Genomic DNA, 12252 nt, shown 5'->3' on the forward strand with positions numbered 1-12252 from the left:
TGTATCTGTGCCCCTCTCCAGCAAGGAGTGTTTTGTTGACACGAGCGGTTGTGCCTTACAACAGGATTTACGATACATTGGGTATATCTGTAATTATTATCCCCCATTGGAATTAGTCCCAAACGGGGGCGTATGGATTTGGTCTGGATTTTTGTGTCCATGCGTTTGTGCATCCACAACCATATCTCGGACATGTATAGACCGATTTTATTCATACTCGGCACAGAGACAACACATGATGGTATACATAAGCACGTCGTTTTGTTTCGAGATCAGATCCAAGATGGCTGACTGCCAGCCATTATGGTTGTAAAAAAACCCCGATGTGGAACACGTCCTTCACCATTTCTCAGACATGCATTTACCGATGTTGGTCAGACTTGACACACAGATAAAGAATGATGGCTTACATATGCCCGTCATTTTTTTTCGAGATAAGATGGCCAACTGGTGGCCATTTTGTCACTTAGATGTTTCCGCAACCATTTCTCAGACATGCATGGTCCGATTTTGTTCAAACGTGGCACAAGTACAGTACATGATGGCATACACGTGCTCCTCTTTATCTTGCAATCTGATCAGAGATGGCGGACTGGTAGACTGGCAGCCATTTTAGTTGTGCATAAATATGGACTAGCCCTTTAACTCCGTGCAGCAAAATTACTAAAACAACAGGGGCTATGACATTTTATGTCTTTTTTACTTATTTGACTAATGGCCAGGTATATCAGAGCCTTGTATTATAACTAGAAAATATTTTTTCTTCATCTCCAATTGAGTTATTGGATAATGGTTAATGAACCAAAATGATCACTCACAGCCATTTTATAACTTATCAATGTACTTCTGAAACTTTATTTCCCTACACTTCTTGTGATTCACTGTTTGTGAATTATACCGTAGAATTTTAATATCTGCAGGGAAAATCCACAGTGAAATAAATGTTAAGTTGCGCAATGTTAACCGACACTTGGCGAATTTACGATATTGAAAGCATAACTACATTCATGTCAAATTTGATTATACTGCATTGTAATTCAACTTGTACCTTCTGCTGTCGCCCCAGGTATTCGTGATGGAGCTGAATGGGCGCCGGGACAACCTGCTGCAGCTCGACCGCACAGGGTCCCAGCTCAAGGTTCTGGCACAGAAGCAGGATGTGGCTTTAGTAAAGAACCTGCTGCTGAGTGTGCAGGCTCGATGGGAGAAGGTCGGGCAGCGCTCCGTCGAGAGAGGTCGTTCGCTCGAGGAGACCTGCAAGAAGGCAAAGCAGGTAACATGAGCACTTGTGTGCATCCTGGCTTAATCTTCCTGAGTTACTTGTCTTTTTTGTTTTTATTTTGCTCAAAACTAAGCTATGGTAGGTCATGAGATTTTAACTGGGATTCTTAATTTCTGCACTTTGGGATTCACAATCCAGTTTGTATGAGCCAATGCAGTGGCTATGTTCAAAAATAATTATTTGCTTGTTGTTTCACCTCATAATGACCTATCATACCCTGTAGCAGTCTTGTGTCTTAAATGCAGCAAATGACTGAGGTGAAATGCCAACAACAGAAATGTCAACTTATAGGGTAGAGGTTACAGCCTGGATTTTGCATCCCTTCTGTGATCATTATTATATTTAAAAAAAAATTTATACATAGTTGAGGCTCATGGAAGAGCTAGGACGAGTACATTGAACATATCAGGATGCAACAGGACAAAAGGAACAGTGGATTGAGAGAGGGGAAAACACCAACAGCAGAGTTGAAGGCAAAGGCAGAGGGAGACTTGGACAAACAATGGGTACGGGGCTGAATGAGGGGCAGGAGAGGATGCATAGCATGGACAAGTTGGACATAGAAGGAAACTCTAAGGAGCGAAAACTGGAAATATGGAAGGAGGAGGGCAGAAAAGATCATGGTTTTGGATTGGGGACGATCCGAGATGGTGGTGAACAGCTGTCTTGAATTGAAGACCTGGAGGGAACAATGAGATTGAAAAGAATGTGGAAGTTGGTTCTACATGTGGGAAAAGAGGAACAATTGAGTGGAGGTGAGCAGTGAATCTGGATTTAGGTAGTTTCACCATGAGGGGGTTGATGGTGGACTATGTGTGCCCTGCTGAAACCTTTGGGGGGGAGGGGTTGGGGGAGGAGAGGACAAAGCAAGGAAAGAGCAGAGGGTGCAAGTCCAGAAAGGAGGCGGTATAAGACAGAGAGACCACCGACCTGTCTGTGATGTTAAAGTGATAGGCTCATAGACTCAGCTTCATCATGGGAGATTCCAATAATCTTAAGAAGGCCTTGGTTTCCACAGCATCAAACTGAGCAAGATGGGCCAGGGGAGCCACCCCAGAGGGAAGAGCAGTACTCCATCAAGCTGTGGATGAAAGCCTTGTAGGTGGATGGGAGTCCAGGTGTGCCAAGGACGGACTTCGTATGACAGAGGATGCCCAGACGACAGTTGGCTTGCGATGCCAACTTTGAAATGTGGTTTGCCCAAGAAAGATCATGGCTGATGGTCAGACCCAGGAGTTTGAATGACTGAACATCCTCAAGGAGAGATTGTTAAGAAAGTAGGTCGGAGGGTTTGCCAGATGGTCCTTTCAGAGAGCAATCGTGAGAGTTTGAGATTTATCAGGATTAAAGATATATTCCAAGCGTTTGAGCAGCTTGTGACTTTGTCAGCAGAAGAGAAGAGGCTGCTGCCTGCCTGTCTGAAGGATGAGGGATGTCATGGCAGAGGGTGGACACCAACTTGAACCCATCAAAGAGAGTGGAATTAATATTGAATAACCAACCTGGAAAATGTACAAATAGTCAGCTTCAGTTTGGCACCAGACATGTGATTATCCTAAAAAAATGTTTGTGCTTCTTTTTTTCCAATTGAATATGTGTGGAGCACCTTCCAGGAATGCGATTCAGCTATCAGTCATCTCATTGGTTGCTAGCACAATATTTGTATGCAGACAAACACAAATATGACCTGAGCGACCAAAATTTTTTTTAGCAATTATATTCCCTACCAAGTTGGAGAATAATCATGATGATCCACCTGGGGTTTTGGGGGGGTTTTTTGTTTGTCTTTCTTTTTTATACAGAAATCCATAGGCTCATGGAGGACCTAAATGACAGAGAGCAAAAGTTCACACACTGGCAGTCAGGGTAACAGGGTGACAAATATATCGCAAATGAGTGGCAGAGAGAAAAGGAACCGGGAGAGCAGAGGGACAACAAGAATAAAGGAGAGCAGGGGTTGATAAAGCATGGGGTGATAATAGGCAATACTCTTGGAAGAATGGAGGATGGTTACACAGACCAGAGAGTAGAGGGATGAAGGAATGGAGGTGAGAATTCAGCTTTGAATTGGGGAGGGAAAGCAGCTGTGCTGTTCTGGAAGAATGCTTGTGACCTTGGCAAGTTGGGGGAGGATGAAGAGACAGAGGGTGGGACGAGCTAGGCCAGAGGTGAAGCGATAGAGAACTGACTTTTTGAGGTTTTCCCAAAACAGTTCGCAATTTATTTTGTCCCCACTGCCAAACATGTGAGGTCATGTTGTAACTAATAACCAATTTACTTTCCATAAGGCCTTAAGTGATTTACCAATTTGGTGGTGTTTAGTTGCTGATAGTGATGAAGTAAACTTCCCTATGAGGCCTTACATGCTTTATCAATTGGCCTGCCAGAGTTGGCCTGCCAATAGTGATGAATTGTGCCTTGAAAATCTGCACAAATCAAGATTGGAAAGGTATGAAATAGTCCAATCCCAAAAATGGAAGTTGTAAGGAAGCCATTCAGGCCACAACGAAGCACAAACAAACCACCACCCTGGAAGATAGGTTGTACACAAAGTCCATGTGATTGGGTATTTTATGTAGAATAATAAGATTATTAGCTTATCTAGAATTTGAATTCCATATAAGATTTTGTCATCGTGCACCATCTGTCCATCTGTCCGTCCTTCCGTCTCCTATTTTGACTTCTCCAGCCAAGCCTTTGGGCTGGTCCGGCTGAAATTTGGCAGCAAGGTTCTGCTCCTGACTGGTAACAGGGATTGCAAAGCTCGTTCCGGTCGCTTGATTTAAGTACGTCAAAATGGCGGACTTAGGTAATTCCTTCAAAATCTTCTCCAGACCAATCAGTCAGAATGTTACCAAATTTAGATTACAACATTAGGACAGGGTCCTAATGCTAAATTGCGGAAGCCATGCCAAGTGTGTCAAAACGGCAGTTGCGTAAGTTCCTTCAAAATCTTCTTCTCCAGATCCATCAGTCAGAATGCTACTAAATTTGTGTTGCATCATTCGGCCAGGTCCCAGATAAGCTCTAGGTGGTTCTATTTTTATAATTATGTCTCCATTGATGAAGTTACCAGAGGAATTATGTTTTCAGGTTATCCTTTCGGCTGTCGTCCGTCCATGATAGGTTTTCGTTTCAGTTTTTAACTTAAGAACAGCTGTAAGGACCTAAGTCAATCTAGATACAAGTATACATAATGATGTAAAGCTGAACTGATTAGCTTTTTGGGTCGAGGTCAAAGGTCAAAGGCCATGTCAGATAAAAATGTTTTTGAGGTTGGGTTTTGAACTAAATTAAGTGCATGTACCATGATACAAACGTGGAGATTAGATATTGAGGTCAAATGGTCTTGAGGGTTGAAGTCAAAGTTCGAGTAAGCAAAGACTTAATATGGGTGGAGGCATATCAGTGGAAGTCGCGATGTCAAATTATGTCTACTTATTATTATTATTATTATTATTATTTATTACTATTTTTCGGAGGTAAAATGAAGGGCTTGTATTGTATTCATCCTTGATATTGCCTTCCTCTCACCACCTCCATGGCAGTTTCATGAGCTGTGGAGTACCCTCATAGGCTGGTTGGAAGAGGCAGAGCGTGGCCTGGATTCGGAGCTGGACATTGCCAATGATCCAGAGAAGATAAAGGTCCAGCTGGGAAAACATAAGGTGAGATCTCTAAACCATCTTCCTCTCAGTTACTTTGTTAAAAATTAATTGCAAATTATTTTGCAAAGACAAATAGTTACATATATAGTAGCTTGGAATAAACAGTCCAGACACAGACAGACGAGGAATTTAGGCACTTAAACACATTTGAAGTCTTTTAGACAGAAGAAAATGGCCATTTGACCTTTCACACCTGTGTTGTATCCATGTCCCATATTATATTAACATGGTGAGTCAAATTACCTTAATGTATCCAATTACTGGCATTTTTTAAAATGAAATACTTAAAATCTACACTGTGATTAACTTGACTTGATTGATTAACCAGGAGTTTCAGAAGGCCCTTGGAGGGAAACAGCCACTGTATGACAGTGCCGGCCGAATGGGCCGCACCATGAAGGGACGTACTGAAGCTTCCGATGACCGTGAGAAGCTGGAAGACATAATGTCAGAACTGAGAGATCATTGGGACACTGTCTGCGGGAAGTCTGTGGAGAGGTGAGGGATGTGGGTGGAAAGGAGATTGGAGCAGAATGGTATAAAATGATAGTAAACTTTGTGGAGGACTACTTAAATAAGGAAGATAATGGAAGTTTTCTTCCTTGCCTTGGAAATGCAAAACTTGGAGCCTAGGTTCTGGAAGCCAAATGTTCTATTTGAGTGTTCCATGGCTTGGTCTTCTGCAGGCAACACAAGCTGGAGGAGGCATTGCTCTTCTCTGGACAGTTCACCGAGGCCCTGCAGGCCCTGGTAGACTGGCTTACCCATGTGGAGCCACAGCTTGCTGAAGATCTCCCTGTCCATGGCGACCTTGATCTGGTTCTCAACCTCATCGACTCGCATAAGGTCTCATCTTTGTTTTAAGCACAATTTATGCTCTGCACACAACATCATGTCAAAATAAAGGTGAAATGTGGCATTAATGTCAAAACAAAATGAGACTTGGGGAAGAGACCCACAGCCTGGTCTTTGTTTTACGCTGCACATGACATTCCTTCAGCATTGCTGGGTTTTAGGATTTTCTTAATCCTTGTGTTGATTGTCGTGTTGTTACCTCCGCCACCGAAGGTGGGCGGGGTTTATGTTTTCACCCCTGTCTGTTTGCTTGTTACTTGGCGAAATCTTCGATTTTGTCAAGTATGTTGGTCTGTTCTGTTTGTTGGTTTGTTTGTTTGTTTGTCTGGTCATCTTCAGCCCAAATGGCTGGACCAGTCGTTCTTAAATTTTTACACCTGATAGGCAATCCACCTGAGACGGTCCGCGTCCAAACCCCGTCTGAATCGGACGAAACGTCACGACGTGACGTCACACAACGTGAAAACACATTTTTGGACATAACTCAGTAACTGGAAGTCGAGGCGACTTCATATTAAACTTCATTCAAATATCTAAATGATTACTAAATGCATCTTATTACAAATTACGCAGTGTTTTCGCAAGCTTATGACGTCAGAGTTTTGCCTATTGACGTCATTTAAAAATATATTTACGCTCGTGTGCAGCCGAAACTACTGAAGTAATCGTTCTCAAATTTTAACACGTGATAGCCAATCTTGCTGAAATAGTCTGGGATCAAATCACGTCATAATCACACTTACGTCACGACGTTACGTCAAAAAAGGTGAAAATAAGCTTTAGAACATAACTCAGTCGTAGCGACTTCCGGTTGATGCCAAAACAAACTTCAATGGAATATCTAAATGTTTTAAAATGCATGTTAGTACAAATTATGCTTATTTTTCGCAAGCGTATGACGTCAAAGTTTTTAGCTATTGGCGTGATTTAAAAAAAAATTCTATTCGTTCTACAGGTCACAACTCTTAACCGATTTGGATGAAATTTTAACAGCTGATAGAAATCCACAGTGCAAAAAGATATGTGACTTTTGGTGATGTTCAAGATCAGGATCTGGATTCTGCATCACTTTGTATTATCACCCATTATAAGCCAATGGGGAATTTTGTGAATTACACATGGCTATTTCTCAAACAGTTTTGCACTTATTATATTGAAACTTATACTGTCTATTTATGCATGTAATATTAACATGTGTACAAAGTTTGATCGAAATTGACCCAAGGTCAAGCTCAGGGTCACCCAAAACATGAAAAACACACTTATAAAATACTTATTTTTGTTTTACAACATATTTCAAACCTGATAACGGGATCGTAAAGCTGGTTGAAAAGCAATGTTCCTCGGTATTTCCAAATATTTTCTACGATCAGAATGAAGGCAACAAGCACCGATGATATGTTGTTGAATGTCACATGGTGGCTTTAAATGAGTTGTGAAAAATTTCAATCTGCTGCCATTACCATGACAACGCGCACCTGATAATTGTTATTTGTGACGTCGCGTCATTTTATTAATGTACGAACAAATAAACACCACACATTCCATGACATTACAGCTTGGACCACCACACGGAAAGGTCAACTAATTCGCTAGTCAACAAAGTGTCGTGCTAAGCACGATTTTTCATCTGTTTGTTTGTCTGTTTGTCTGTCTTTCTGTGAGCAGGATATCTCGAAAAGTTGTGGAAGGATTCAGACAAAATTTGGTGGACACGTTAGGTATGTGACAAGGACGACTTGATTAGATTTTAGTGAAGATCCAGATCCAGATACTATAACTTTTTAAGTGATTCTTCACCAACGATTAAGAGATGGGGCCAAAGACGATATACTGTCAGACCCCGCCATTCACAGGGGATATTTTCCTGGAAAATGCCATGAATGTCTAATCTGTAATTGCCGAGGCATTGTTTCAATGTAAAAAAGGGGGATTGGTTCTATGCAGTTTGTGATTCCAAAAGGAAAATCAAAAATCCCACGAAAAACCATGAAAATGCGAGAGAAAAAAAAACTCGCAAATACGCGATGCTGCAAATATCAGTGTCCCCATGGTCCGACAGCATCGCACGATTTCTCAAAAAGTTCAGGACAGATGTGGATGAAATTTGATGGAGAGGTTTGTTGTGTGACAACGACGAATTGGCTCGATTTTGGTGAAGATGTGGATCCGTATCCGAGAGTTGTTTAATTCTCTCATGTAATTCTTCACCGTTGAGAGATGGTGCCATAAACGATATAAGGCACAATATTTCAAAAAAAGTTGTAGACGGATTATGACAAAACTTGGTGGATGAGTTGGTTAGGTGACAATAACAAGCTGATTAGATTTTAGTTAAGGCCTTGATGCAGATCCAGGCTATCAGTCGGAAACAGAATGTAAACTGTTCAGTCTGGCGGAGCGATGCACTCTACTGAGTGCCGTTCTAGTTTATAGTAATGACTCCTTTATTGATATTATGAGGGTAGTTAAAATTTGACCTGAAAAATTTATGAGGGAATTTATTTATGTCTGTTACGTCACGTGTTTCCTGCTTTAATGCACGTGCCAATTACCGACGTGTCGATAATGAGATAACAAAGAGGGTGGAACATCAAATAATTATGGAAATTCTGCTCAACAAAAACCTCAAGCCTGTTTCAATTTACAGACTACTGTCTGCATATTAAGGTGATGGAATATCCTTTAAGGACATCCGTATTTGACTCGTACAAATTGTTTAAAATGGATGTGAAAATGTACAGAAATAACCAAACAGTAAGATTGGTTGCTTCGATCGACATTCAAGCAAATTTAGGATCTCATTTTGACTGACCAAATAATTTCTGTTCATTTGATTGACCAAAGCGTTTCATCAGCTTAAAGGTGAACGCTAGTTTTGAGTCCATCATTCATGACAAGTTAAACTTCTGAAAGTTGGTGTTTGAGATGGAAGAGAAGACACCTGATATAATATTTGACTTGCAGATGTCGGCTGATCTTAAGGCCCGGTCACACCTTGACGTTTTAGCCAGCGATGGCAACATATTAAAATGTATCTAAAACGCTGGCTTTCGTTGAACTTTTGATGTTTTTTTTTTAAAGATTCGGACGTATTCATAGTGACTTGGTCTTATGTATAACGCATTGGTAACTACACAGAACGTTTCGTTGTGTTATAGATAACTTATACCAATGAATGCTGAACCTGTTGTCGGCCTACACAACCGATGCCCAACGATAGTCTAACTCAGGCATAGCGCGTTGCACGCATCGCCGACGATGTCATGACATAGCCTATTAAAAGGCTGATGCACAACGATTCAAATCATAACTGCCGTAGAAATGGAAGTGTCAACATCGTGTTCACACCTTGGCGATCTTGCCAGCGTATGCCGACGTAACAAAAAGTGTGTCTAAAACGTTGGGGCACGTCGAATACGGTATGGGTAAGTTTGGTATGCGCGAGTAGAACGCTAAATACGCTATCATAAGTCGTAGTCAGTAGAGTACGTCAAGAAATTTTGAACATGTTCAAAATTTTACGACGTACTCGGCGTATGACACACGTTCGCATGCGATGAGGATAAGTTTTACACACGATATGTGGACGCTTACACACGTCCACAAAGGCTACTTATAAGCTACTCATAAGTCGAAACACGTCGCGGTAATGTCGTTTTTACGCGAAACTTATTTCTAACTTATGTTTGACGTGCTTTGAACCAATTCTTTAAGTAGTCCCAACACACATCGACGTATGTAGACGTATTCCAATGACGTCTTCCGGTCGACAAAAAAAAAAATGAATGTGTTTCTAGCTTCCAACTGCCATATAAAGACGTGTTCCAAGCGGTTTTGGGAATTGGTATATAAAAATGGTGTTCATAAAAGGGGAACCCAACAGTGTTTTCGAGTTCCTTTTTGAGTCAATGTCCATGTCAGCAGTAACAGTATCAGTATCAGTATTAGTATTAGTATTAGTATTAGTAGTAGTTTGTTCATGTTGGCAGTAGTAGGTGGGTGTGAGGGGGAGGGTGTGGGTTATGATGGATCGTCCTTGCGTCCGCGTGTCCACGGGTAGGTTCATAGGCTGCCACTCAACGATTTAAATGGCTGTATCTCCACTATTGAAAGTAGACGCTTGCACTCAACAATTGGATTTTTTTTACACTCAACGACTTTTAAACGGTACCACTCAGCTAGTTTCATTGTTTACAATGAACGATTTAAATTGCTGTCACTCGCCTTTGTTTTGTTTTTTTTGTTTTTTTTGACGCTGGGGTTTGGAAATTTGAAACGTTTCTTCTGAACGTGTTAAAACGCTCAAACTCGACTATTTTAAATAGACGCTGCCGATGGACAATTGGAATCATAGCCAAGCTAGACATCGAAGTGTGAACATCCTCGTCATGCCGAAGAAAAGTTTGAAGAATGCTGCAAATAAGTGTCCTGGCCGTGGCCGTGGACGCTGACGCAAGGACGATCCATTATACCGACGTCTTTCAGCCTATGAGTAACTTAAAAGTAACGTCTGTCGATGTGTGGCAACGATCGCGTAACGTGCCAACAACACGTTAATCATAGGTTAGAAATAAGTTTCGGGTACGCTAAACATTACCTCGGCATGTCTCAACTTATGATTAACTTACAAGTAGCATGTGTTGACGTCTGTCAACGATCGCAGACCGTGCCTACAACTTGTGGCCAGCGTAGCGGAACGTGTGAGTCATACGCCGACATACGTCGTGAAATTTCAAGCATGAAAAAATTTGAGGACAACCGAAAAGTACAACGTTTAAAGCCAACGTACAACGACGTATGGCAACGTACTACGACGTATGGCAACGTACTACGACGTATGCCAGCGTGCTCTCAATGTTATCAAAACTTACCCATAACGTATTCAACGTGTGCCAGCGTTTTAGAAAAAAAATTCAAAAATCGGCATACGTTGGCTAAAACGTCAAGGTGTGACCGGGCCTTTAGCTCGATTATTTCAAGAAGATTATGGTTTTTTCCAAGTTTGTTTTTTTTAACCTCAAATCTTCTTCTTTCGCATGCAGCACATAGCTGCAAGTAGCATCAATTTCTGGGGGGTGGCTGTGCTACTGATGCAGTGCCCCCTGTAGGTTAGTGCAGGAATTTGTGATTTGTTTTGGCAACTGGCGATAGCTCACCAACTCTTCACGAAGGACGCCGTGGGATCTTAGCATGCCGACTCTTCAAAAAGGACACTGTGGGATCTTTAACGTCCACCAACTCATGCTAGCAGATGGGATGCCCAGTTTAACATACGTCTGAAGGACAGCACACACACTGATGCCTCGCCCAGCGTGCAAAGCACCACATTGGGTGAAAATTAAAACCCACGTGAGACAGCTCAGAAGTAAGTGTGCATACCTCTCGGTCTCAGCCATCCTGCCAGTCCCTGACCTCAGATTTTTTTTTATTTATTTTTTTTTTTTTTTGTATACCTTGGTCGAGGCTCGTATGAGAGCTAACACACAACTCACAGCAAGGAGGCATGAGACAAGAGGGGCGGGAGTGGAAGGGACAAAACATTGGGGAACAGACACAGGTGAACTGTGGAAGGGAGAGGGATGGGGATGGGACGGGGAACATGGCGAGGGGAAGATGGACATTAAAGGGACTTTCAGGAAGGAAAGCAGGAGAATTGAAGGAAGTGGGCTTGGGTGGATTATCGGGGGTAGAAAAGATCGAGGATTTGGATGGGGGAAGATAAGAGGTGGTGGTGAACAGCTGTTTTGAAAGCCTGAAGGGAAGAATGGGAAAGAATAGAGTGAGGAAGTTTATTCCAAAGGCGGGAAAAAGAGGAATGAAAGAGTGAAGATGAGCAGTGATTCGTGATTTTGGTAGTTTTACCAGAAGGGGGTTGTTGGCGGACCTTGAGCGCCCTGTGGAAATGTGGTTGGGACAAATCGCAGAGAGAGCAGGGGGGCAAGGCTGGAGAGGAGTCGGTAGAAGACAGAAAGACCACCGACCAACCTGCGGTGATTGAGTGAGAGGCCCAAAGACTCAGCTTCATTGCGGGAGATGCCAATGATCTTAAAAGCCCTGGTTTCGACAGCGTGAAGTCGAGAAAGGTGGGAGGCAGGAGCACCAGCCCAGAGGGGAGAGCAGTACTCCATCAGGCTACGGACAAAAGCTTTGTAAGTGGTCAGGAGCTCAAGAGGGCCGAGGAAGGACTTTGCACGACGGAGGATTCCCAGTCGGCGACTGGCTTTTGAGGCAAGGTTGGAAATGTGACTTTCCCAGGAAAGGTCATGGCAGATAGTGAGACCCAGAAGCTTGAAAGAAAAGACTTCTTCCAGAGGATTGTTGAGAAAGTGGATGGGGGTTTTGTAAACGGTCCTTTCGAAGAGACATAGTGAGAGTGTGAGATTTGTCTGGATTGAAAGACATGTTCCACGTGTTGGACCAGTTTGTGATTTTATCCAGATCTGC

General features: G+C 42.4%; 1 protein-coding gene across 1 annotated transcript in view; it reads left to right on the forward strand.

Annotated features, from left to right (window-relative positions):
- LOC147017282 (uncharacterized) overlaps window positions 1-12252 on the forward strand; it is a 350244-nt gene that overhangs the window by 310541 nt on the left and 27451 nt on the right. The window contains exons 85-88 of the mRNA XM_085847971.1: window positions 1067-1273; window positions 4831-4950; window positions 5279-5448; window positions 5637-5796. Of these exons, the coding sequence (XP_085704097.1) occupies window positions 1067-1273; window positions 4831-4950; window positions 5279-5448; window positions 5637-5796 (657 nt within the window). The remainder of the gene's footprint in view (window positions 1-1066; window positions 1274-4830; window positions 4951-5278; window positions 5449-5636; window positions 5797-12252) is intronic.

This window comes from Eptatretus burgeri, chromosome 11 (genome assembly GCF_056783735.1).
Source record: "Eptatretus burgeri isolate ZD-2024b chromosome 11, Ebu_testis_v1, whole genome shotgun sequence".
NCBI lineage: Eukaryota > Metazoa > Chordata > Myxini > Myxiniformes > Myxinidae > Eptatretus > Eptatretus burgeri.